The following is a 27734-nucleotide window of genomic DNA, read 5'->3' as shown; positions in this document are numbered from 1 at the left end:
CGTGTGTGCGCAGCGCTCCTGATAAGTGTCCCCAATGGATGGTAGGAGACCCCTATGATCCTCTCAGCTGTTCTCACAGTCATTTGTAGGGACTTCTGGTCTGATGGGCAACTGCTCCCATTCTAGATGGAGATGCGACTTGTCAGGATGTTCTCAATGGTGCTCCTGTAAAATACAGTTAAGATGGGGGGGGGGGGGGAGCCTTGCTTGCCTCAGTCTTCTTAGGAAGTGGAGGCACTGCTGTGCCTTCTTGTTCAGGGTGGTGATATTAAGGGACCAGATGAGGTCATCTGTGATATGAACTCCCAGGAACTTGGTACATTTAACTCTTTCTAGGGAGGAGCCATATATTCATAGAGGGGGAAGGTTTGCCTGCACCTTCCTGAAGTCCACAATGATTCCTTTGTTTTCTCCACATTCAGGCTCAGGTTGTTATTCGCCCACCAATCCACCAGCCACTCCACTTCCTCTCTGTACTCCATCTGGTCATTGTTCTTGATAAAGCCAATCACTGTTGTGTCATCCACAAACAATGACACAGTCTGAGCTGGATCCTGCGACAGTCATACATCTGCAGTGGGTTCAGCACACAGATTTGAGGAGTGCCAGTGCTCAGCGCACTGGGATAAGAGATGTTGCTGCCCACATGGACCGACTGTGTGGCCTTACTGTTTAGAAGTACAGTATCCAATTGCAGAGGGAGGTGTTGAGACCCAGCGAGGACAGTTTCCCCACCAGTCTCTGGGGTATGATGGTACTGAATGCTGAACTTAAATTTATGAACTGCAGTCTGGCATATGAGACCCCATTTTCCAGGTGGGACAGGGCAGAGGCTATTGCATCATCAGTGGATCGACTTGAGCGATAAGTAAACTGGAAGGAGTCCAGTGCAGCCAGGAGAAAGGCTTTAATGTGCTCCATGACCAACTACTCCAAGCATTTTATAATAGCCGATGTTAATGCCACCAGAAGATAGTCGATAGGTTACTGAGGTCTTCTTTGGCACTGGAATGATGGTGGCTGCCTTGAAAACTGAGGGAACAATGGATTGTTCCAGGCAGATGCAGAATATATCTGTTAGCTGGGTTGCATGGTCTTTCAGAACCTGACCTGATATATTATCAGGCCCTGCAGCTTTGCATGGGTTGACTCTGGCCAGGATCTTCCTCACCTCAGCTTCAGCCAAACAGTAATCCAATCACAAACAACCTGTACTATACCTGTACTTTACCTGGACTATACCTGTACTATACCTGGACTGTACCTCGTCCCACCTTGTTATTTATAAAAATGCCATCTCTTCTCTCAATTCCTCTGGTTCCACCACATCTGCTCTCACGTTAAGGCTGAAGAATGAAGGAGATGTCGTCCTTTTTCAAAGAAAGGGGCTTCCCTCCCTCCATTATCAACACTGCCCTCAACCGCATCTCTTCCATTTCACACACATCTGCTCTTACCCCATCCTTCTGCCACCCTACCAAGGATAGGGTTCCTTGTCCTCACCTACTTGTTCCCAATGTTGGGGAAGTTTGTTTCTGATGTTGGGGAAGTCCAGAACGAGGGGTCACAGTTTGAGGATAAAGGGGAAGCCTTTTAGGACTGAGATGAGGAAAAACTTCTTCACACAGGGAGTGGTGAATCTGTGAAATTCTCTGCCACAGGAAACAGTTGAGGCCAGTTCATTGGCTATATTTAAGAGGGAGTTAGATATGGCCCTTGTGGCTAAAGGGATCAGGGGGTATGGAGGGAAGGCTGGTACAGGGTTCTGAGTTGGATGATCAGCCATGATCGTACTGAATGGCGGTGCAGGCTTGAAGGGCCAAATGGCCTACTCCTGCACCTATTTTCTATGCTTCTATGTTACCATGCCACCAGCCTCCATGTACAGCACATAATTCTCCAAAACTTCCGCCACTTCCAATGGGATCCCACAAATGAGAACATCTATCACCCCCACTTTCTGCTTTCTGCAGGGATCACTCCCTACGTAACTCCCTTGTCCATTCATCCTTCCCCACTGATCTCCCTCCTGGCACTTATCCTCGCAAGTGGAAAAAGTGCTACACCTGCCCTTACACCATCTCCCTCACTATCATTCAGGGCGCTAAACAGTTCTTCCAACTGAGGCGACACTTCATCTGAGAGTCTGTTGGGGTTATATACTGTGTCTGGTGCCTCCTGTATATCAGTGAGACCCGACATAGATTGGGAGACCGCTTCGCTGAGCACCTATCCTCTGTCCACCAGAAAAAGAAGAATCTCCCAGTGGCTACCCATTTTAATTCTACTTCCCATTCTGATACGTTCATCCATAGCCTCCTCCACTGTCAGGATAAGGCCACACTTAGGTTGGAGGAACAACACCTTATATTCCGCTTTGATAGCCTCCAACCCAACGACATGAACATCGATTTCTCAAACGTCCGGTAATGCTTCCAGCAGTTTCAGCATAACATCACAAATTTAAAGATTAAATTAGAGGCACAAAATAAGGGCTGATTTAAGTGTATTGTTTTAATATGACTGGACAACAGAATAAGTTGAAGAGATGGGTGGTGGAGAGGTTATACAATAAAATTAGTTCAGAGGTGATGTAGGATGCTGCTCTCAACTCTAAGCTGTTGAGAGCTTGGATCCAGTCAAGCATAATGTTACAGGCTGACAGAACCAAGGCAGGTAAATGAAGGTCAGACTCTAATAGCCTGCATCTGAGTGAACAGAATAAACTCAGCTGAGTATGCCCCTGTTCTCATTACTTCTCAGGCATGGATTTATTTTGGAGTTGCAAAGTCTGAGGGTTAAACCAAATAACGATAAGCCCATCAGCCTAATTGGAGATCCTTTGGATACCTTATGATACCACAATTTGAGGCAAAATTATCTGTAAGAACTTGGATTATTAAATGACAGCCAACATAGATTTGTTAGACAATTTACCTGCCAAATTTGATTGAGTTATTTGATTAAATACAGGTGAGAATGGATAAATGTAGGGCAACTGTTGTGCTTGGATGCTTGAAAATTTAATGAACAGTGATAATGACCAGAAGACAAGCAGGGGAGCATGGATGAATCACATTTATTAATGTTGGAGTGAATGTCTCTTGCAGGGTCAGCACTTTGTGTCTACCTCTGAACGGAGAGACAATGAAGAGGCAACCACGATGGTGTAGGTATACAGTAAACGTAAGGAGGACAGATTTAGGAACCACATGAGGTTTTGGCTATGAAACTGGTGAAATTCTCCAGTTTCCATCACAATATTTAAACTTGACCACCTAGGATTCCGGATAGCAGATAAGTACCTTAGCTACAATGTTGTAATGCCCAGTGATGACAGTCATATATCTGTGCAGCCCAGGCACCAGAGTTAATGTCAATGCTTCAGTAACCTGGGATAATATGTACAGGGCATACTTTCAAAGGTGAAGACAAGACAAAACCTGGGAATATTGCAAACCACATAATAGCTGTGGATTTCAGCAGGACAGATTGATGTGAAGTTTACACTAAATGGTAGCAAATATTAGGGATCAGTAATCTAGATTTAAAAAAAAGAAAATATTAGACACACTCCAAAATAATGTGCAGCATCTGGGGGGGGATAGAAACAGAGTGGCAGGGCTTTGCCTCATCAGAGCTTTGGAGAGGACGAAGGTAAATTAGATTCAAAACTCTTTTTTTCTCCAACTTAAGAATAGTGGGTATGATTACAAGGGGAGTTTTCTGCTCTGGCTGTCAGATGTGGGATATCTGGGAAACTTCCAGCCTCCCTGATGGCTGCATCTGCACCAGGTGCGTCAGCTTATAAGGGGAAGTGAGGAGGTGATTGATAGGAACTACAGGCAGGTAGTCGCACCAGGGCCACAGGTGACGGTTAAGTTGGTAACTCTCAGGAGAGGGAAGGCAGAGCATCAGGTAGTGGAAAGCAACCCTGTGGCTGTCCCCCTTAACAATAAGATTCCATTTTGAGGGAGGGAGGTGGGGGTGTGGCACTACTAATCAGGGGTAGTGTCAAGGCTGCAAAAAAGGAGGAAGTCAGTGTGGCTGGAAGTCAAAAACAGGAAGAGGGCAATAGCTCTACAGGGTGCTTTCTTTTAATATAGACCCCCCCCCCCCCCCCAATAGTAACAGAGACATCTTGGAGCAGATAAGGAGGCAGATTCTGGAACAGTGCAATAATAGTAGGGTTGTTGTGAAGGGAGATTTTAACTTTCCTAATATTGACTGGCTCCTCCTTAGTGCAAGGGGTTTAGATGGGGTGGAGTTTGTTAGGTGTGTCCAGGAAGGTTTCCTGACACAATATGTAGATAAGCCAACTAGAGGAGAGGCTGTACTTGATCTGGTATTGGGAAATGAGCTTGGTCAGGTATCAGATCTCTCAGTGGGAAAGCATTTTGGAGGTAGTGATCACAACTCTATCTCCTTTACCATAGAGCTGGAGAGGGATAGGAGCAGACAAATTGGGAAAACATTTAACTGGGGTAGGGGGAAATATGATACTATTAGGCAGGAACTTAGCATAAACTGGGAACAGATGTCCTCAGGGAAATGCACAGCAGAAATTTGACAAGCGTTCAGGGAACATTTGCATGGCATTCTGCTTAGGCATGTTCCATCGAGGCAGGGAAAGGATGGTAGGGTACAAAGGATGTGGAAAATCTAGTTAAAAAGAAAAAAGCTTACGAAAGGTTCAAGAAACTAGGTACTGATAGAGTTCTAGAAAATTACAAGGTTACAGGAAGGAGCTGAAAGAATGAAATTAGGAGAGCTAGAAGGGACTGTGAGAAGGCCTTGGCGAGCAGGATTAAGGATGCTGTCCAAGTTGCATGCCATCTTGGACAATGTCTCCCATCCACTACATAATGTACTGGGTGGGCACAGGAGTACATTCAGTCAGAGACTCATTCCACCGAGATGCAACACAGAGCGTCATAGGAAGTCATTCCTGCCTGTGGCCATCAAACTTTACAACTCCTCCCTTGGAGGGTCAGACACCCTGAGCCAATAGGCTAGTCCTGGACTTATTTCCTGGCATAATTTACATATCACTATTTAACTATTATGGTTTTATTACTATTTAATTATTTATGGTGCAACTGTAACAAAAACCAATTTCCCCCGGGATCAATAAAGTATGACTATGACTAAAACCCCAAGGCATTCTGCAAGTACGTGAAGAGCAAGAGGATGAGCCGTGTGAAAATAGGACCAATCAGGAGCGATAGTGGAAATGTGTGCATGGAGTTGGAGGAGGTAGCGGAGGTACTTAATGAATACTTTGCTTCAGTATTCACCAAAGAAAAGGACCGTGGCGATTGTAGGGATGACTTACAGTGGACTGAAATGCTTGAGTGTATAAACATTAAAAAAGAAAATGTGCTGGAGCTTTTGAAAAGCATTAAGTTAGATAAGTCACAAACAAGAGAAAATCTGTAGATACTGGAAATCCGAGCAACACACATAAAATGGAGGAACTCAGCAGGCCAGGCAGCATTTATGGAAAAAAGTACAGTAGACGTTGTGGGCTGAAAACATTTGGCAGGACAGTTAGATAAGTCACTGGGACCAGATTAGATATACCCAGGCTACTGTGGGAAGTGAGGGAGGAGATTGCTGAGCCTCTGGCGATAATCTTTACATCATCAATGGGGACAGGAGAAGTACCAGAGGACTGGAAGGTTGCAAATGTCGCTCCCTTGTTCAAGAAAGGGAGTAGAGATAACCCAGGAAATTATAGACCAGTGAGTCTTACTTCAGTGCTGGGCAAGTTGTTGGAGAAGATCCTGAGAGACAGGATTTATAAGCATTTGGAGAGACATAATGTGATTAGTGATAGTCAGCATGGCTTTGTCAAGGGCAAGTCAAGCCTTTCGAGCCTGATTGAATTCTTCGAGGATGTAACAAAACACATTGATGAAGGTAGAGTAGTGGATGCAGTGTATATGGATTTCAGTAAGGCATTTGATAAGGTTCCTCATGCCAGGCTCGTTCAGGAAGTAAGGAGGCATGGGATCCAAGGCGACCTTGCTTTGTGGATCCAGAATTGGCTTGCCCACAGAAGGCAAAGGGTGGTTGTAGATGGTTCATATTCTAACTGGAAGTCGGTGATCAGTGGTGTTCCACAGTTATCTTCTGGGACCCCTCCTCTTTGTGATTTTTATAAATTACCTGGATGAAGAAGTGGAAGGGTGGGTTAGTAAATTTGCTGATGACACAAAGGTTGGGGGTGGTGTAGATAGTCTTGAGGGTTGTCAGATGTTACAGTGGGACATCAGCAGGATGCAGACTGGGCTGAGAAGTGGCAGATGGAGTTCAACTCAGGTAAGTGTAAAGTGGTTCATTTTGGTAGGTCAAATCTGAAGACAGAATATAGTATTAATGGGAAGACTCTTGGCAGTGTGGAGGATCACAGAGATCATGGAGTCCATGTCCATAGGCCACTCAAGGCTGCTGTGCAGGTTGGCAGTGTTGTTAAGAAGGCGTGTGTTGACCTTCATCAACCGTGGGAATAAGATTATGAGCCAAGAGGTAATGTTACAGTTATAAAGGACCCTGGTCAGACTCCACTTGGAGTACTGTGCTCAGTTCTGGTCACCTCACTACAGTAAGGATGTGGATACTACAGAGAACGTGCAGAAGAGATTTACAAGGATGTTACCTGGATTGGAGAGTATGCCTTATGAGAACAGTTTGAGTGAACTTGGCCTTTTCTCCTTGGAGTGATGGCAGATAAGAGATGACCTGACAGAGGTGTATAAGATGAAGAGAGGCATTGATCATGTGGATAGCCAGATGCTTTTTCCCAGGGCTGAAAAGGCTAACATGAAGGGGCAAGTTTTTCCACACAGAGTGTGATCGGTGCATGGAATGCACCGCTGCTGAAGGTGATGGTGGCGGATGCAATAGAGTCTTTTATGAGACTCTTAGATAGGTACATGGAGCTTAGAAAAGTAGAGGGCTATGCAGTGGGGTAATTCTAGGCAGTTTCTAGAGTAGGTTACGTGGTTGGCACAATATTGTGGGCCGAAGGGCCTGTAATGTGCTGTAGATTTCTATGTGCCAGATGTTTCAGATCAATAACCTTTTTACAGTTATGTAGAGACTAAGTATGTTAACTAAAATACATTTCTCTGCATTCCAATTGGGCAGTCATAATTGTATAAACTTTCAACTTATTTGTTTCTCCTCAGAATGTCCTTGTATTCTGACCTTTGGAACAGGATTAGTTTTCTCCAATGCCTATGTGTTCCTGGAGAGATTAAATTGCTTTAATCCAGCAGGTTTAAGAATCTGCTAGATTACTGATATTACCTGCTTTTGGATGCAGAGATCAACAACACTGAAGCAAGTGAAAGATTGCTACCTAATAGCAAAATAGAAGTGTGGTGACACTCACCATCAATAAGTTCCTCCTTTAGCTTCTGAAGCTCCTTCCTCATTTCTTCCAAGATATCCTGTTTAAAAAACAAAATAGCTAGTCTTTAAAAAAAAAGGAAAATTGTACTGATCAACCAATGTCTAGCTTCAGATCCAAACACACCAGGACGGGTACTTAATGCCCTGTGACCTACAGCAGAGAAGAGCAGGGATTATGCAGCTGGAAATGGAGCAGGATTAGTAACTGCACACAAACATTTGAAGGAAAAGCTCAGTTTCACAAGCGGGAAGAACGGCAACAGGTTGCCTGTAGGTACAAACCTACAAAGCAAAATAATGTGGGAAAGGAAATTACTAAAAAGTTGCTGACCATACCTGTTTCAATCTGTCATAATCGAAGATCTCTGCTTGTACACCATTGGTGTTTGGCTGTCCACTTGGTGTGGATTTGCTTCTGAAATAGAAATCGAGCAGTTACCCAGGGAGCAGCTTAGAACAAGCTATGGGATTATAAGGAACAAGAGTCAGTAGTTATTAGCCTCATTTACCCTGACTGCTGGACACCAGTCTACATTTTTTTATTACAGAAAGATGACTTAACTTAACGTGACAAATCTTAAAACAAAAACACAAATCATCTGGTTTCACCTACTACCACCGAGAGAATTCCTGCAATGATATACAGAAAACAGCAGATTCTCAAAATCACGTCCCCACTGGGGTCCAGTAAGGGGATCACTGAAAAGCCCACACAAAGAAATCCATCCCTTTCAACAGTAATGGCTGTGAAAAGCTTGAAGCTCCAAGCTGCTCCTGTTTATTAGCTTTCTGCATGTCAATTCATTATCTCATTTGCTCTTCATGCCATTAGTTGGCACACATCAGTCACTTCACTAAACAAATAAGCCCACATCACCCCAATCTACACTCTATGCCATCCATAGATGCAAAACATCACCACCACAACTCCTCAAAGCTTAGCAGAGGATAGAGGCATTTCAAAGAAATTGCATTTATTTGTGTCCACAATCACAAACAAAAATCAATACAAGGAAGGTTGAAGATGAAACACATTTTAAAGATGCAGCCAGCCACACCTGATTTTGTGTTCTGATCAAAGACAATTACTCCAGTCACAGAGGCAGAGTTACAAGGCTGATTTCTTGACTCGGCTAGACTGGAAGAAACTGGACCCAACTCTCTAACAGGCCTTTAGCAAGAATACCTTAAACTCACACGAAGTTTTTGAGTGTTACTGCCCAAGATAATTATTTGATGCTCATCTTTACAACTCTTACCCTTCTGAAAAACAGCACAGATTTTAGGAATGCTTTACATTTAATACAATTCTTGCTGTTTCATTCAGGTTCAGTGAATTACTCTGAAGGGTACATACTGATCTAAATTACTGTATCACATTCATGACATAAAACGGCACGTGAGTGAAACTGTAACTGATCTGATTACGCACACAACAGCAGAAGCACAGCAACAGGAGGATGCCCATTAACGTCTTCCACAATTTACCTTGATGACGTACCTACAAAGAGAGGATGGACAATCCTGGAGCATCAGAGACTGCGGGGAAACCTGATAGAAGTTTATTAAATTATAGGAGGCGTGTGAAAAGTAGATAGTCAAAGTCTTTGATCCAGAGTGTAGATATCAAACAGTAGAAGGAAGAGCTTTAAAATGAGAGGAGGAAGTTTAAAGGAGATTTACGAGCAAATTTCTTTTACGTAGGGGGGGCCTGGTGCCTGGTGGTGACAGAAGCAGGTGGGAGAGCAGTCGAAGTACTGAATTTAGCCAGATACAAGAACAATCAGAGTTTGGCTCAAGGGCCTGTTCAGTGTTTCATCTTCATGGCTCACCCACATTTCAGCTGCAATTACCCAACTTTATAACCTTCCATCCCTTGCTAGAGAAATCGCCACTCCTGAAACACTGGCACAGTGCCTCCTTGTTCTGAACCCTGCACCTTTCTGTGGAAAGAACTTCGTATTTGCTCTAACTGATGCCTTAAAAATGGAACACCCTTAAATATTTAAAATCAAGTAATTACATGACAGATTAAACTAACTCATCAAGCATCACCAACGTACAGACTAATCCTTACTGTATCCCTCCAATACACCATTGTTGAGATTTGTTCCCCCACAAATTGTTTGGACATGTTGACAGAGTTGTTGAAATAAACTCTATGATTTATCCATTTTCCACTGTGTTCAATAATTTGTGACCATTCCTTTTTCATCTGCTAACGTATACTTCCCAAAACGAATACTTCTCTTTTCTCCACCGTGAACATGACATGTCATAGTCCTGCTCACACTTAGTTTGTATGGCAACATTCATATAGCCAACAATAACTTGACAGTTCACAAAACTGTATCTAAACATCATTTCTTCATTAAATCTATGTAGCGTGAAAGTACTGATGCAGGCTTCATCACACCATTCCCCCCTCCACCCCACAGATGCTGCCTAAACCACGGAGTTCGTCCAGCATTTTTTGTGCATTGCTCAAGATTTCTAGCATCTGCAATCTTGTCTTCTTTACACTTTAAACTTTGTGGAGAACCTTACTGAATCCCTTCTACATATCCAAAGAGACATCTACAGTACCTTGAAAAAGTATTAAACCCCCACAACTATTTTCACATTTTACTATCTCATTTTCTAAAATTTAAAATATACTAGAGATTATTTGAGCTAATCTACAAAACATTATGTATCCTGTCAAATGAAAAGGAAAAAATCCAAATCCTGTCAGCAATTTACTGAACGTTAAAAATCCAAAATTGTGAGGCTGAAAGATTATTCATCCCCTTTGTAATTACACTAACTTTCCTCAGGTGCAATACTGTATATTACCTTACCAACTCACACTACTTGTTGTAGAAAATTGGAGGATCACCTGTTTTCAATTAATTCATAAGGATAATTACCCTTTTCACTGTAAGGTCCAACAGTATTGGTAGGTTTTTAAGAGACCAAAACCAAAATGAAGACAAAAGAGCATTCAAGACAAATCAGGGAAATTATAATAGAGAAGCACAAATCTGGGGAAGGGCCCAAGATCTTCTCATGGGCACTGAACATACCTCAGAGCTCAGGGCGATCCATAATGAAAAAGTGGGAAAAGATATGAAACCCAATCATCCTGCTGAGGTTACAGCACCCCTCAAAACTTAGTCACCAGAGAAGAATGGCACTCGTAAGAGAGGCTACTGTGTTACCAACAGACATTCTGAGTGGGCTGCAAAAGTCAGTGGCTGCAACTGGAGATGAAGTTCATGGTGCCACAATCTCTCAAGCCTTGCAAAATAAGGGTATTTATGAAAGTGTAAGAAAGAAACCCCAGCTAACAAACAAAAAATCCTTGCCCGTAAAGACTTTGCAAGGCATCACTTAGAAGGTACTGTAAAGATGTGGAAGGAGGTCTTGTAGTTAGATGAGACTAATGTGGAACTTTCTGGCCTCGACTCTAAGCAGTACGTGTGGCGTAAGTCTAATACTGAGCATCAGCCAGGTAATGCCATCATTCTATGGCGATGCTTTTCAGCAGTAGGGACTGGAAATCTGGTCAGGATTGATGGAGTTGGTCATTGCAAATTGTCCCATAATTAGGCTAGGATTAAATTGGGGGATTGCTGGTGAAGGGCCGGAAGGGCCTATTCCGTGCAGCATCTCAACCAACCAATAAATAATAATTTAAAAAAAAACGAATGCTGCTAAATACAGAGAAATCCTGGATAAAAACCTGTTAGCCTTTGGCAGAAGGCTTAAACTGGGGAGGAAGCTAGTCTTTCAGTAAGTCAACTACCCAAAGCAAACTGTCAGAGCAACCATGGAGTGGCTTCAAATGAAGAAAATTGATATCCCTGAATGGCCCAGAGTTCTGACCTTAACCGAATGAACATCTCCAGCAAGACCTCAACATTGCTGTCCAATGTCACTCCCCAACTAACTTGACACAACTTGAGCAATTTTGCAATGAGGAATGGATGTCTTGCTCCATCACATTGTGCAAAGCTAATAGAGACTTATCCAATATCACAACTGACTATAATAGTTGTGAGAGGGGGTTCAACTGAGCAAAGTGCGGGGGGGGGAAATACTTTAGAACTGCTGACATTTTAGTTTTTCATGTTTTACAATCCCTCCCCCCCCCGCCTTTTTTTGGAGGTGGGCACTACTATGAAAAAGGGAGCATGTGATTCACAGTTAAATTGGTCAAAATCCGTGGTTGTAATACTTATTTATGTGAATAAAGGGTTGGAGGCTGAATACTTTAACAAGGTACTGTATAACACTCCCTGACTTACCCTGCAGTGACATGAAGATGTGACTGGCATCATTCGAAGAAACCTGTCACAATTCCACGTAGATTTTGACCAGCGTGACAGTTCAGCTTGCCTCCAACACCAGGAAAAACAAAGTAACCAAATCATGGTAGTAATGCCAGTAAACCCCTTTCTATACTCATTATCAACCTCAATTCAGATAAGAGCGAGGTACTGTATTTTGGGAACAGACAGACCAAGGAATACAAGTCCTACTTGTTGCAGGTTGATGACTGTGGCTTTTGGCACACTGCTCTTTATCAATCAGGGCAATGAGTATAGAAACTGGGATGCTAATTGTAGTTGTACAAAACATTGGTGAGGCTGCAATTGGAATATTATATTCAGCTTTGGTTATCGGGACACAAGGGACTGAGTTATGGTGACAGGTTGAGACCGTACAATAGATTTAAGGTGAAAGTGGAAAATGTAAAAAGAACCTGAAGAACAACATTTTCACCCAGAGAGCGGTCAGTACATGGAATGAGCTGCCAGAGAAAGTGGTTGAGGCAGGGACATTAACAAGGTTTAAGGTATTAGTACAGGTCCATGGATGTGGGACAAAGGTTAGTTTCTGTGCTATATGATTTAAAAATTGCTGGACGTGGTTTATGTGGAGTGATATGTAGAGACAGAGCTTGGTATTAACATTGCCAGTATGACCAGGATACATCCATTTGGCCTTTCACATTAATCAGAAGCTATTGTGGGCCCAATGTTCAACGGGCAAGCTCAATGGAAAGTATCCCCAGCTCTGGGGTAGCAATGGCAAGTATCTGTGCTGGAAGAGACCTGGGAGTGCTGCAGCAGAAGTAGGTCTGATGGAAATTCTTATAATAAAATTCATGTGCCTCTCATTACAAAAGGACGCAACAGTTTGATGACTGCTCCATCCTCAATAGTTATATCTTCAGATACTCAGGTCATAGTTAAATTCAATGCAAGTGTAATGGGAATTCTGAACCCTACCTGTAACCCATCCTAGAAAGGCACTGGTCACAAAAAGCAAGAGAAAGCAAAGAAAATAAAATAAAACAAGAGAACACTTGGGTCCCAACCAAAGCTCACACAGCATGCAGATCGGCGCACACTCTCTCAAACCCATGCAGAGTGGGGCTCTGACCCCTTTTGGGCACCTCTGGTAATGCACACCAAGTTTTCCATTGCATAAACAAACTCAACAGGCCAACTGGTACCTGTTTAGTGTGTCATTGAACTTGTCAGAGATCAGCTGATTTTTCCACGGAGAATCTCGTCTAGGAGAAAGAAAATTAAGCTTGAAAATTTATCTCCCTGGGTTAGATGAAGCAGAGGAATTGAGCATCACCCACATCTGATAATGCGTCATTAATTCAAAACATTAATTGTTTCACTCTCACAGATGCTGCATGGCCTACTGAGTATCCCAGAGTTTTTTGGGATTTTATTTCAGATTTTTAGCAGCTGCAATTATTTTGATTTTCTATTAAATAAAACCATTGGGGACTGGGCACACAAATGCTGGCAGTGCTGATGTGTAACTTCAATACTTATTTCTCTAGTTAACTGCTGCTACTGGTTCAATTTGCATTTTAAAAAGGTTATTTTGAAATACAAAAGTAAAATCTAAAATTCAATGATCCAGAAAATAGTTTATTCCTTAAGTAAATAGCGGCTTCAACATTGGATCTCAATACACATGATAATAATAGACTAACTACCAAGCTACAACAGAAGCAAATATGACAGAGATCAGTTCAAGACAATTGTGAATAGTGGACTGTTTACCACCCAAGGAATAAAAAGACCACCAGCACTGGGCGGTTGTTATGAATCTACAGTTCAACAAGACCTGTAACATGGCAAAAACATAGCGCAATTAGCTGTTACAGAATAATCACCAGAAAATGCTGTAATTATTCTGCAAGTCAGGTAGTATTTGTAGAAGGAGAAACAGAGTTAATGCTTCATGGCAAAGAACTTTCCGGGGAAAGTTATACAGCTTATGATGCAGGCAATTGGGGGAGGAGGAGAAGAGAACAAAGGTAGAAGATCTGCAGTCAGGTGGAAGACAGGAGAGTTTGAGTAACCAAGTATGACAATGCAAAATGAAAGGTGACAATAAAGGAATAATGGCTCAACTCCGCAGAAGTTGGAAATGTAAAATAACTGAAATTACCAGAGAAATGCCAAACAAGAGCTGGAAATCCAAAACAAATGCCAGGAATGCTGATATTCCAAAACTGAACATAGTGTCATTCATAGTCATACTTTAATGATCCTGGGGGAAATTGGTTGGTTTCTGTTGGTTTCAGTAGAACAGTGCAGAAGGCAGTGGATGGAAAGGTCAGAGTGAGAGGGGGAATTAGAAGTCATGAAGTTCATCTTCCCATGAAGTCATAATTACTTGAACTCAATGCTAAAAAAAAAAGAGTAACTGTATGCTTCGTTCAGATTTCAAGCATTTGTTTCAGAATTTCTGGTTAATGTTGATAATTATTCTGCACTCACATCTCCTGCTGGCCCATTTTTGTGCCAAACTTGTCCAATAACCACTTTTTACTTACTCAACTGACTATTACATCTATTGATCTCTTCAGCCTTTTGTCTAGCAGAGACTTTGCCATTTGTTCTGCTCTCTCCTCTCCACCCATTTACAATTTATTCTGTCTTAAGACCCCATATTTCAATTTCAAGGTCATTCTGAAAACATTAACTCTGTTTCTCTCTTCAGAGATGCTGCTTGCCTTGCCAAGCATTTCCTGCTTTTTTCAGATTTCTAGCATCAGCAGCATTTTGCATTTGAACTGCTGCCTGCTGAGATGAACTGCAAGGAGACAATTCTGAGGTAAATCAAAAGTGTACTGCAGCATCATACAAGACTTCTAGATAATGTAGCATCTACCTGTACTGGCAAGTATAGATATTAAACCTAAACACCTTTCTTTGTGACATCAGGAAGGTATATTATTGAAGGAAACGTATGTGTGAGCTGAACACAATTATACTGATAAATCACCAAACAATGAAACTAAAATATTAGAACACAAAAACCATGTGATCCAAAGTTAGTATGTGGATACACTGATTTAGACTATACTCAACAAAATGAAGCCTGGCTTAATCTTTTAGATATTAAGATATTCATATCTACTCCCTCAAGTGGGAATAAAATAATCCCATGGAATTATCCCATAGAGCAGAGGCAATTCCAAGTGTATCAATGTTTCACCTTTAATCAATATTATTAAAGCAAATTATTTGTTCATCATCATAGTGTTGTTTGTTTGACCTTTATCTGTGCAATGTTGACATCATAGGAAATTGGACTGGTAATTGACCATTCATCCTCTTAAGTCTGCACTGCTCTTCCAAAGCAATATGGTTTATCCAATTACCATCGTCTACTTTCTGGCCTGATCCCTTTCTCAGTCTTTTTCTGAAGAACATCTATAACTATAGCTGTCTAAAAGCTAAAAAAAAAAAAAAAAAATCCTTTGGGATGTCCTGATATTGTGGAAGATACCAAATAAATACACGACAAACTTATTTCTGAGAATAAATCCAAACAGATAAACTGAGATGCCATGCTCAGTCATTTGCCAGTATTGAACAATGTACTACAGACAAGTGCAGGGTTTAAAACCAAATCTCTGTACTGTTATTGTTGGCAGGAGAGTGGAACACAGAGAAGCTCCCAGTCATGACAGACAAACTTCAAGACTCATCCTCTCTTTTCTCATTTGTGAAGCATACCAGCTGTCCAATGAGAAGACAAAGGTAATTGTCAGAATTGCCACAGTGACCAAACTAGCAGCATTTACCATCATTACAGTATGAACAACTATTATTAATAATACAATTCCACTTTGAGTTGAGATCTCAGGACTGATGAATTAGTCTGCCCCTCAGAATTGATGAGAACTCCACTGGAGATATTTGGTCAATGTGAAGTATCATGAATTCCTAGATTTGAAATAGCACAGCTCAACAAAACCTCTAGTTTTAAAAACTAGATTTGGAGATATGGATTTTAATTCCCTAATACCCAAATAATGGATATTCCTACTATATCATAGCTTTGTGGATATGTCAATGTTAATTTAATGTTCTGTTAAACATATAAAAAGTTAATGAAAAATCATGCTCCTTTCTTCCAGATGTACAAAATTGAACATATAAGGACCTGTGGAAAGAATCTGAATGGACACCGTTCAGATGGTAAAGGATAAACCCATATCATGTATCACCAGATGTTGGAATGGAACAGCATTCTCATCGCAGTAACCACAAAATCCAAGCTATTAGAGCACAATTCCCGTTGAGACGCGATGAAAGGTCTCTGCCATGAACATCCACTGTTTATTTCCCTCCATAGATGCTGCCTGACCTGCTGAGTTCTTCCAATAATTTGTGTGGTGCTGAAGATTTGCAGCATCCACAGAATCTCATGTCCCTGTTGGGTTTCCCCACAGGAGTGTCACCAGTTACTATGTGAAGGGTTATGGGGTAAAACCTGAAGCTGCCGATTGCTAACCACACTACTATGTTGGCTGGATGACAACAATGTACTGCAAAATTGTTGGTTACATTTTCTGTGTACCTAGACTTGCCATCCATGCTTTGGTGGGGCTTGAAACCACAAACTTCTGTCTCCAATATCATTGAACCAAGCCAGCCATTATATAAATTAATGGTCAATAAAATAGCAAACCCAAATTCCAAACAAACAACAGATACTCAAGCTTAGTTACTGCTTTGGCAATTTGGACCTTGCAGACAAAGGTGTGAACATGAAAGTTCTGGGCCCTTGTAACAGCAAGAAGTATTGTTTTTTTAAAAAAAGCTCTTTTCAATTCTTTGCTTCTTTCCTCTGCCCCATCCACCTCCACATATTTCCACTCCCATTCTTCTAGCTTCCAGCATTCTGCAAGTGGACAAGCTGGTCTCAGTCATTGTCACTTTGATCAATTGTAAGAATGTTCTCCCTTCCCCAATCTCTCATGACCAGCTAGAAGCCAGACTCCCACTGGACATTCATTATGTGAAGACATACTGACACCCTTCCACAGTCTACAGATTTCAGTGATTAACAAGCTACGCTACGCTGTCAGCCTGCCTGTCTGCATTAAAATCCTAATGTCTTAAAAACCATACCTGGAAATTACTGGTGATTTGTTGCCATTTACAGTACTTGTTCTTTCCCAAGGCTTTCTGGTCGTCTCTGAAAAGAAACATTCCCACATCATTTAGCAAACTGCAAAATGACTTTAACAAAAGTACCTGCATCATATAAAATGTTATCAAATTGAAGAAGACAGCAAGGTGCAGACTGGGACTGAAACAGGTAACAGTCTTACATCAAGTGCCAGCCATAGCTCTCTCTTTGACTACAAGCTTCTATGCTACTTAAACTGCATTAGCTGACTACTGAACAAGAGCTACAGAGACTATGAACCTTTCTAAGGTTCAAACACATGAAAAATTTCAACTCTGGTTGCTGGAAGTATTGGCCAGCTCTTGCAGGAGAATGCAGCCAACGATGGCCAATTCCTGCCGCATCCAATCCACTATCCCAAAGGAAAGGCAAGATGCCTCCTTACAGGTTAGAAAGGGATGGGAACCCACAAACCATTCTTGCACACGTGGATAAGAACACAATAATATTGGAATAGTTGGCCAGTGAGCCCCTCAATCCTGCCTGCCATTTAACATCATCATCTTGATCTTCCCCAGGCCTCAACTCTTCTCCTCCATAGCCCTCAATTCCCTGATATTTCATAAACTTATCTACCTCTACTTTAAACAGTCCAAATGTTCTAACCTCCAAACTTTCAAAGAACCATAGAAACTACAGCACAGAAACAGGCCCTTTGGCCCTTCTTGGCTGTGCTGAACCATTTCCTGCTTAGTCCCACTGACCTGCACACGGACCATATCCCTCCATACACCTCCCATCCATGTATCTGTCCAATTTATTCTTAAATGTTAAAAAAGAACCCGCATTTACCACCTCGTCTGGCAGCTCATTCCATACTCCCACCACTCTCTGTGTGAAGAAGCCCCCCTTAATGTTCCCTTTAAACTTTTCCCCCCTCACCTTTAACCCATGTCCTCTGGTTTTTTTCTCCCCTTGCCTCAGTGGAAAAAGCCTGCTTGCATTCACTCTATCTATACCCATCATAATTTTATATACCTCTATCAAATCTCCCCTCATTCTTCTACGCTCCAGGGAATAAAGTCCTAACCTATTCAACCTTTCTCTGTAACTGAGTTTCTCAAGTCCCGGCAACAACCTTGTAAGCCTTCTCTGCACTCTTTCAACCTTATTTATATCCTTCCTGTAATTTGGTGACCAAAACTGAACACAATACTCCAGATTCGGCCTCACCAATGCCTTATACAACCTCATCATAACATTCCAGCTCTTATACTCAATACTTTGATTAATAAAGGCCAATGTACCAAAAGCTCTCTTTATGACCCTATCTACCTGTGACGACACTTTTAGGGAATTTTGTATCTGTATTCCCAGATCCCTCTGTTCTACTGCACTCCTCAGTGCCTTACCATTAACCCTGTATGTTCTACATTGGTTTGTCCTTCCAACGTGCAATACCTCACACTTGTCTGCATTAAACTCCATCTGCCATTTTTCAGCCCATTTTTCCAGCTGGTCCAAGTCCCTCTGCAGGCTCTGAAAACCTTCTTCACTGTCTACACCTCCAATCTTTGTATCATCAGCAAATTTGCTGATCCAATTTACCACATTATCATCCAGATCATTGATATAGATGACAAATAACAATGGACCCAGCACTGATCCCTGTGGCACACCACTAGTCACAGGCCTCCACTCAGAGAAGCAATTCTCTACTACCGCTCTTTGGCTTCTTCCATTGAGCCAATGTCTGATCCAATTTACCACCTCTCCATGTATACCTGGCGACTGAATTTTCCTAACTAACCTCCCATGCGGGACCTTGTCAAAGGCCTTACTGAAGTCCATGTAGACAATATCCACTGCCTTCCCTTCATCCACTTTCCTGGTAACCTCCTCGAAAAACTCCAATAGATTGGTCAAACATGACCTGCCACGCACAAAGCCATATTGACTCTCCCTAATAAGTCCCTGTCTATCCTAATGCTTGTAGATTCTGTCTCTTAGTACTCCCTCCAATAACTTACCTACTACCGACGTTAAACTTACCGGCCTATAATTTCCCCGATTACTTTTCGATCCTTTTTTAAACAACAGAACAACATGAGCCACTCTCCATCCACTGGCACCTCACCTGTAGACAGCGACATTTTAAATATTTCTGCCAGGGCCCCTGCAATTTCAACACCAGTCTCCTTCAAGGTCCAAGGGAACACCCTGTCAGGTCCCGGGGATTTATCCACTTTAATTTTCCTCAAGACAGCAAGCACCTCCTCCTTTTCAATCTGTACAGTTTCCATGATCTCATTACTTGTTTCCCCTAATTCCATAGACTTCATGCCAGTTTCCTTAGTAAATACAGACGCAAAAAACCTATTTAAGATCTCCCACATTTCCTTTGGTTCCGCACATAGGCGACCACTCTGATCTTCAAGAGGACCAATTTTATCCCTTACAATCCTTTTGCTCTTAATATACCTGTAAAAGCTCTTTGGATTATCCTTCACTTTGACTGCCAATGCAACCTCATGTCTTCTTTTAGGCCTCCTGATTTCTTTCTTAAGTATTTTCTTGCACTTCTTATACTCCTCAAGCACCTTATTTACTCCCTGCTTCCTATACATGTCATACAACTCCCTCTTCTTCTTTATCAGAGTTGCAACATCCCTTGAGAACCAAGGTTCCTTATTCCTATTCACTTTGCCTTTAATCCTGACAGGAACATACAACTTCTGCACTCTCAAAATTTCTCCTTTGAAGGCTTCCCACCTACCGATCACATCCTTGCCAGAGAACAACCTGCCCCAATCCACGTAGAGAACTTTAGAATTTAACATCCCCATGTGGTACTTTGCTGTTACAAGTTGCTGGGCTGGAAAAACAACAGCTCCATTGGAGTTGGGGAGAAAGACAGCCATCCTTTAGATACAATTTACATCAATAATATACAAGTAGGAATGTGTGCAAGGAAGGGGTAGGTCTAGGTGAGGAGAGGTGACAGGTTCATGGGGGAGGGGAGAGTAGAATTAGCACGAGAACTGGGAGCTGGTGGGTGGAAGCAATAAGGGACCACAAATGCTAGAATCTGATGTACAAGAGATTCTGAAGATGCTGGAAATATTGAGCAACATGCACAAAATGCTGGAGGAACTCAGCAAGTCTGCAGCATCTATGGAGAGGAGTAAGCAGTTGATATTTCAAGCTGGGAAACTTCATCGGGACTGGAAAGGAAAGAGGCAGAAGCCAGAATAATAAGATGAGAGGAGAGGAAGACGTACAAATTGGCAAGCGATAGGTGAGACTAGGTGAGGGGGAAGGTGAGTGCGTGGGTGAGGAGAATGTTGTAAGAAGCTGGGAGGCAATTGGTTTAAGAGATAAAAGGCTAGAGGACAGTGGACAATGAAAAAAAGGGAAGATGGAGGGGCACCAGAGGGAGGAGATGGGCAGATGAAAAGAGAAGGGGTGAATTGGGAATGAAAAAGGAGAGAAGGGGGTGGGAAAAAAGGGAGGGTGAAGAAATTATCAGAAGTTAGAGAAATCAATGTTATCATCAGGTTGGAGATTACCCAGACATAATATGAGGTTTTGATCTTCCACCTTGAGAGTGGCCTCATCATGGGAGTAGAGGAGGCCATGGACAGACATGTTGGTATAAGAATAGGAAGTCAAATTGAAATGGTGGTCAGTGAGACCTCCTGCCTTTTGGGACAGACAGAGCAAAGGTGCTCAATGAAGTGGATCCCCAATCTAAGTTGGATCTCACCAGTGTAGAGGAAGCCATACCAAGAATACCACATACAGTGGATGATCCTGACAGACTCACAGGTGAAGTGTCACTTCACCTGGAAAAACTGTTTGGTCTTGAATGTGTAGAGGAAGATGTAGCACTTATCATGCTTACAGGGATGAGTGCCTGGAATAAGATCAGTGGAGAGAGATGAGTGGATAAGAGAGTCACGGAGATAGCAAGCACTATGGAGAATGGAGAAAGGGGTTGGAGGGAAAGATATGCTCAGTGGTGGGATCCCACTGAGATGGCAGAAGTTATGGAGAATGATGATCTAGGTATGGAGGTGATGGGCAAGGACAAGGAGAGCCCTATCCCTGTTATGGTGGCGGGAGGATAGGGTGAGGGCAAATGTGAGGGAAATGGAGAAGAGATGGGTGAGGGCTCCATCAATGGAAATGGAAGGGAAAAGGATGTCTTGTATTGAAAAGCCTCATCCTGAGAATAGATGCAGTAGAGACAGAGGAAACGATAAAAGGAAATATCATTTTTACAAGCATGAGAAGAGTTAAAGTAAAGATAGGTATAGTCTATTGCCTATTTGTAAGAGTTATCAGTAGACAGTCTGTCTCCATATATGGTGGCAGAGTGATCAAGAAAGGGGACAGAGGTGTCAGAAATAGACCAAATAAATTTGAAAGAACAGTGGGAAGTTGAAGAAGTTCATGTGCTCAGCATGGATGCACCAGTGGAGTCATCAATGTAGTGCAGAAAGTGTTGGGGACCATCACCAATATAGGTTTGCAACTTTGGACTTCCACAGAGCTGACAAAAAGGCAAGTATCAATGTGGCCCACGCAAATGTCCATGGCTACATCTTAGGTTTGGAGAAAGTGAAAGAAACTAAAAGAAAAAAAATGGTTGAGGGCGAGAATGAGATTCGCCAGATGGAGGAGAGCGGTGCTGGAGGGGAATTGGTTGGGTCTATTGCCCGGAAAGAAATGGAAAGTTTCCTGATGGGGGATAAATGTGTACAGGGACTGGACATCCATAGTGAAAATAAGGTGATCAGGGCCAGAGAATTGAATGTGATTGAAGTGATCAAAAGCATGTGAAGTGTCATGGACGTAGGTAGGAAGGGACTGAACCAAGCGGGACAAAATGGATTTAAAGTATGTGTTCACGAGTTCAGTGGGGCAAGAAATAATAGTCCTACTGGGACAGCTTGGTTTGTAGATCTTGGGTAGGAGGTAGAAATGAGTAGTGCACGTTACGACAACTATGAGGTTGGTGGCAGTGGATGGGAGATCTCCAGAGTTAGAAATAGTATGGAAGACAATGTCTTGTTGGCCAGAAAGACCTACAGTCTATAAATCAATGAATCTGAATGAATCAAAGACAGTGGAAGCACACAGACCAATTGTTTTTGATTTTGCCATGAGGTCGAAGGAATGCAGAGTGCCATTTTGTGAACTGGTTTTGCTTGCTGAATCAGTGTTTTAAAGTAGATACAATGATGCTCCAGGTAAATAAAGTTACTTGTGAGCTGTTCTTTGACAAGATAAAACATGCAGATTTGTGAATAGTGGAATCTGTGTCTGCTCTGAGTGATTAGAGCTAGTTATTGGTTTGGTAACCGATTGAGAATAAAGGGCCATAAATTACCAGCTGTCACTTGCTGAAGAAGGGCAATAAATGGATGCAACACACATCAAAGTTGCTGGTGAACGCAGCAGGCCAGGCAGCACCTCTTCGTAGAGATGCTGCCTGGTCTGCTGCGTTCGCCAGCAACTTTGATGTGTGTTGCTTGAATTTCCAGCATCTGCAGAATTCCTGTTGTTTGCAATAAATGGATGCTGGCTTGGACCAGAGTGAATAAGGTGGTGTAGGTCAGTCAGATGACCCACAGTCGGTAACACAGAAATGCAACATTTGAACTGGTAAGGAATGAATATAAAAACAGAAGCTTCAAATGCAAGGTAGCAACAACTCTCTAGAGACCAACTATTGTGGATGTGGTACCCCAAAAGCACGTAGAGATTAGATCGGGACCATGAGGATCACATGGCCAGCAGAGACTCTTTATCCGGGTATTACCTTTTCTGTTCTTTGTCTGTTTGTGGAGGGTCAGGAAAACTTAGTAGGTGTGCACACAGGCATTCTGTTGTATAAATTCACATGCTCTTTCATTGATACAATAAAGGTACTTGTCAGTAAATACAGATTCTTTCTGTGCCTAACTGATCATTATTACTAGGGAGTAATCCTTTTAACAGTCTTGATGTGCCTTAGTGGGGTCCTGTTCAATGGGGCAAGTAAGAGGAGTTGTCTAAGAATTGCTGTCTGGCCTCGGATGGCAACCCCTTTTCTTCAGATTTGATGATGAGGTTGGGGTTGGTGCAGAGAGAGTGGAGGGCTATGCATTCAGAGACTGGTTGAATGAGGTGTGTATAAATGAGAGGAATGCTGAAGTCAAGGCAGTAGGTGTCTCCTCAGCAGTTAGAGATGACAAAATCCAGAGTGGGCAGAAAACCACAATAAAGTGTCCAAGATTAGGAGGAAAAGGGCTGAAGGTGGGAGAAGGTGATATTGGTGGGGGATGGGGAATCCTTGTCAATGAAGTAGGCTCAGCAACAGAGGCAAAGGAAGAAGAGCTTAGCGTCGTGGCTCGGAACTCACTGAGGTGCAGATGTTGGAGGGAAGGTCCCTTGCTGAGAATAGAACCTTCTGCTTCAGAGATGGGAAGTTTGGAGGGGATGGTGAAGACACAGCAGGGTCAGGGGAGGGTAGAAATTTGGAAGATCAGAGTTGGGGGGGGGAGGGTTTGGGTGTTCAGGGAAAATGGGTTGGAAGAATATGGGGTCTTCAGAGGAGTGGAGGGGGAATGAGGTGTGGAGTGGAGCCTGAAGGTTTGGGGGAAGTAGTGTTGGAAGAAGAGAATTGGAGAGGCTAGGATGAAGGAGAGTAAAATACAGGGAGGGAGGTGGAAGGGGAACCAGTAACAAGAGTTTATGTGTGAGGGGCAGATGTAGTGGGTGGGTGGGGAGAGAAAGAAACCAAGTGATGGGGGCTGGGGTGATCACAGGTAGTGGAGAGTAACGGGACAGAAAGGGAGCAGTTTACCACAAGTTGGAGAATTCCAAGTAGAGGTTCCAAAAATTATTTACATTGAACTCAAATCTTTTTATAAAAAGACCAATGCATCATTCCCACATTCATTATTACCTGGTCTGTATTAAACCATCTCCATACAGTTTTTTGTGTTATACATCATCCTAGCTTTGCTCTGAGAACTGTAAACCTTCCAAACATTCCTCTCCCTCCACCTTTCTGAAAGGTCACCAACTCCAAACATTGACTGGTGATGCTGGTTGACTAGCTGAATTCCTCCAGCAGTTGCTTTTATTTCAGACCTCAGCATCTGCAGTTTTGTTTTCCAAAAGAAATATATACCTTTCTAATTGCTTGCAGCAGTTGCACCTTAACTTCTTTCTGAACAAAGATACTAGGTCCTTCTAAACACTTTTCAACCTCTTATTGCATTAAAACTGAATATACTATACTTTTCTGATTTTTCATCATAGTAAACAACTTCATATACATCCACATGATATTCCTACTGCAAAGTTTTCATCTGTTCACTTAGCTACAATGCCCAAAGCCTCCCAGCACTTTCCCTTCACCATCTTTGGGGTGCCCAGTGGAGCTAAAGAACTTTGTTTGAGTGGGAGCACCAAGGGAGCAAAATTAAATGGTGGCTAGTACTGAAGTAGAGTGGGCAAGTCTGGAATGACAGTGGAAATAGGTAGTCTTGGACTATGCCACGGTAGTGTAGCCGTTAGCACAGAGCTTGCGGAATTCCAGAGTTCAATTCCAGCACTATTCTGAAAGGAGTCCCTATAAGTCCTCCCCATGGAAAGCACAGGTTTTTCCCTGGGTGCCACATTTCCTCCCACAGTCCAAAGACATACCAGGTAGGTAAACTGGTCATTGTAAATTGTTGTGTGATTAAGTTGGGGTTAATTGGTGTTGTGGGGTGGCTGGGACAGCATGGCTCAAAGGGCCAGACAGGCCTACTCTGTGCTGTTTCATTAAATAAAAAAAAATCAATGAATAAGTGCACTTTCATAATAAAACCTGCAACAGCAAACAAAGCTGCCATTGAAAAAAGGCTCCTCAACCTACCAGACATACTTGATGCTGAGAGGCCTTTCACGCTTGCAGATTCTGATTCCTCCTGGAGGAAGTAAAGAAAAAGTTATACACACAAAGGCCAAACAGTTACAGGCATGACACCAGAGCACACGGAAGACACAAAGCGCCCAGGTTAGTTTTGGAGCCATGAGCTGTTTGCCCACAGCTGCTGGATGGGTGGCCTTTTTACAAAGCAAGACAAACAGCTACTCTCCAAAGAATACTGTCAATTCTGGGGCAGGCTAGACACTCATTTAGGCAAGGCTTGCATTGGAACAGAGAATAGCCTTTCTTTTAATTCCTACTTTTGTACGTGAGCATCCCTGGCAAGGCCAGCAGAGGTGGTGGTGAGAGCACTTCCTGAAGCACCCTGAAGGTTGTCCCACTGTACATTATTCAAAACCTCCTGTGGAGGGATTGTTGAGTCACATCACTGCAAGTGAGTGGCAAAGATCTACTTACATTCTTTTCTTCCTTAGGGTCTGGCTCAGGAACTGAACCCTTCTCAGCAATCCTTCTCCTGTGGGAAAATAAATATCAACCATGTTGTACAGAATATAAAGATAAAGCACTGACAAGAAAAGAGGGCAATGAATGGGGAAAGGGGCAAACGGGGGGAAATGAATGTGAGTGAGAGCAAAAGCACGAGAGCAAAACGAGGCTGTGAGAGGAAGGAAGAGTGTGGAAGACGACCAGGGTGACCAGAGATGGGGACGGAAAGTGTGGGAGCATGTCAATGCATCTGACTGAGGGAAAATTGTTCAAAACATTGGGGAATGAGAGATTTCAGAATTCAAATATTCCAAGCTGGAGGAACATCAAATCACACCCTTGCAATCCAGCTGACAGAAGACAGGAAACAAATCCTCACTGAATAGCTCAAGCAAAACCTCAGAGGCAGTGTGCTGTCAGCTGAGCTTCACTGACAGTTGACTGGGTCAGTTTGAGAAAAGGCCTGGACTACATTAGTTCAGCCCGTTGAAGTTGGTCATGAAATATTAGAGAAGGAGGCCTGAGAGTGCGTTATCCCCACACCTTTGATCCTGAAGTGATTATCACCTGTTTCATTTTGAATGCATTCGTCTGTATTAGACTTCTCAAAGCTACCTAAACACTAAGTTTCTTACTGCAGTCCCAAATGTCTTATCTCATGATGCCCTTAGATCCAGACTCTCCAACCATAAGTCACAGCATCTATCCAACCAATCATTTTAAATACTGTACATTTCTATTAGATTATGCCTCTTTCTTCTGAATTTAAAAATAATTCATCCCATCCCACTCAATCACAGCTCAGTGGGCAGCACCCTCATCTAAGGAATCAACTCAAATTAACTGAGTTTCCCTTTTAGACAAAGCCAACGCCTTCCAGGGAACACACAGAAAATGCTGGTAAACACAGCACGCCAAGCTGCATCTGTAGGAAGAGGTACAGTCAATGTTTCGGGCCAAGACTAACTGAAAGAAGAAATAGTAAGAGATTTGAAAAAGGGAGGGGGAGGGAAGGTCCGAAATAATAGGAAAAGACAGGAGGGGCAGGGATGAAGCTAAGAGTTGGGAAGTTGATTGGCAAAAGGGAAACAAAGCTGGAGACATGGGAAAAAAGAAAGGGGGGGGGGGAGCACCAGAGGAAGATGGAGAGCAAGTAAGGAGTGATTGTGAGAGGGAAAGAGACCTTCCAGGGATGAGGAAATTGGTACGCAGTGGGTTGGACATAACCTCATCAAATCAGAAAAGGTAAAACCTTTTCAGGTGGTCTCAACAATGGGCTAAAGAGCACAGAACAGCTCTGGCTTCTGATCCAGTGATCTCCATGATGTTAGCATGCTTTCATATGCTAGCCGTGGTGCCATTTTTATACACTTGAATTAAATTTTCCATTTCCTTCATTCCAAAGAAAACAGCCAGAAAACAACTCCTGTCCGAAATTCTACAGCTCTGGCATCACCTTTGCAAATCTGCTCTGCAGTTTCTTCGCTGACATTCCTTTCTGTTTAAGGTAAGCAAAATGTGCAGAGTACTCTAGCCACGGCCTACCAAGTTTACTTTATACCGATCTAGCTGACCTCTCTGATCTTGATGTCTATACTTAGCTGATACAGTCTCTCATGTACCTCTCTACAGATACCCATCCTTTTACTTCCAGATATTTGGAGGCAAGTACTTCTCAACACTTCTCCACACTTCCCAACACCTGATCAGCTATTGTGTATTCCTTGGTCTTGTTTGTCCTCTCCAGACTGATTACCTCACCCTTCTCAGGATTCAAGATTGCTCAATGTCATTTCCAGTACATGAGTTTAATGGAGAACAAAATAATTGTTACTCTGGATGGTTGAATGCTTCCTCATACAGCTACTAACACTTGCCAGCAACCTTGGGTCCACAGAATTCTGACAGTGACAGGGTCAGTGCTGCAGGGATCATTGTAGAGTATATACCATTGACAGAGTCTCCAGAAAAAAGAAGAGAATTGTTTCCCAAGGGCTGTGTACCTTTGGCTGTAAATAGAGCCTTTGCAAGTACAGAGCAAGATCCGAAGGCTATGGTCCATTGCTACAGTTTTTTCTGTCCTTAAATACAAGGCAGAATGAATATATTTGAAAAGGGAAATAACAAGATGGATTGAGGAAGAAGATCACCATTTGTTGAATGACAGTACAATGTGAAAGGCCAAGTGCTGTCTACTACTTCAAGTCCTTTCAAGTGTATTGATTAGAACTCACCTCCTGGCCAGCAGGGCACTCATTTCTTCCATTAGACCAGTTCCTCCAATAGAAATTGGGGCTCCGTTACCCCGCGAAGTCTCAGATTTAGAAGGAGTCAAGACTGAACCAATGCCGCCTGTAGAACTCAAGGCCTCATCAGTCTATGGAATAAGCAACATAGGGTGACATTAGCAGCTTTTTGTACTATTTACACTATTTGCCAAATTGGCAAGAAACAA

The 27734-nt window shown here is 42.6% G+C and overlaps 1 protein-coding gene across 4 annotated transcripts in view; it reads right to left on the bottom strand.

The window, feature by feature from the left end:
- Positions 1 to 27734, bottom strand: part of enah (ENAH actin regulator) — a 301284-nt gene that overhangs the window by 7488 nt on the left and 266062 nt on the right. For 3 of the 4 annotated variants that reach the window (XM_072250356.1, XM_072250359.1, XM_072250358.1), the window contains 7 exons: positions 27514 to 27656; positions 25250 to 25307; positions 24779 to 24830; positions 16863 to 16929; positions 12923 to 12982; positions 7756 to 7834; positions 7400 to 7457 (listed from right to left, as the gene is read on the bottom strand). In XM_072250356.1, coding sequence (XP_072106457.1) covers positions 7400 to 7457; positions 7756 to 7834; positions 12923 to 12982; positions 16863 to 16929; positions 24779 to 24830; positions 25250 to 25307; positions 27514 to 27656 — 517 coding nt within the window. The remainder of the gene's footprint in view (positions 1 to 7399; positions 7458 to 7755; positions 7835 to 12922; positions 12983 to 16862; positions 16930 to 24778; positions 24831 to 25249; positions 25308 to 27513; positions 27657 to 27734) is intronic. The other variant, XM_072250357.1, reaches the window with a different exon arrangement.

The sequence above is a fragment of the Mobula birostris genome, unplaced genomic scaffold (assembly GCF_030028105.1).
Source record: "Mobula birostris isolate sMobBir1 unplaced genomic scaffold, sMobBir1.hap1 scaffold_287, whole genome shotgun sequence".
NCBI lineage: Eukaryota > Metazoa > Chordata > Chondrichthyes > Myliobatiformes > Myliobatidae > Mobula > Mobula birostris.
The sequence above is the reverse complement of the archived record's forward strand: the minus strand, read 5'-3'. Positions and strand labels throughout refer to the sequence as shown.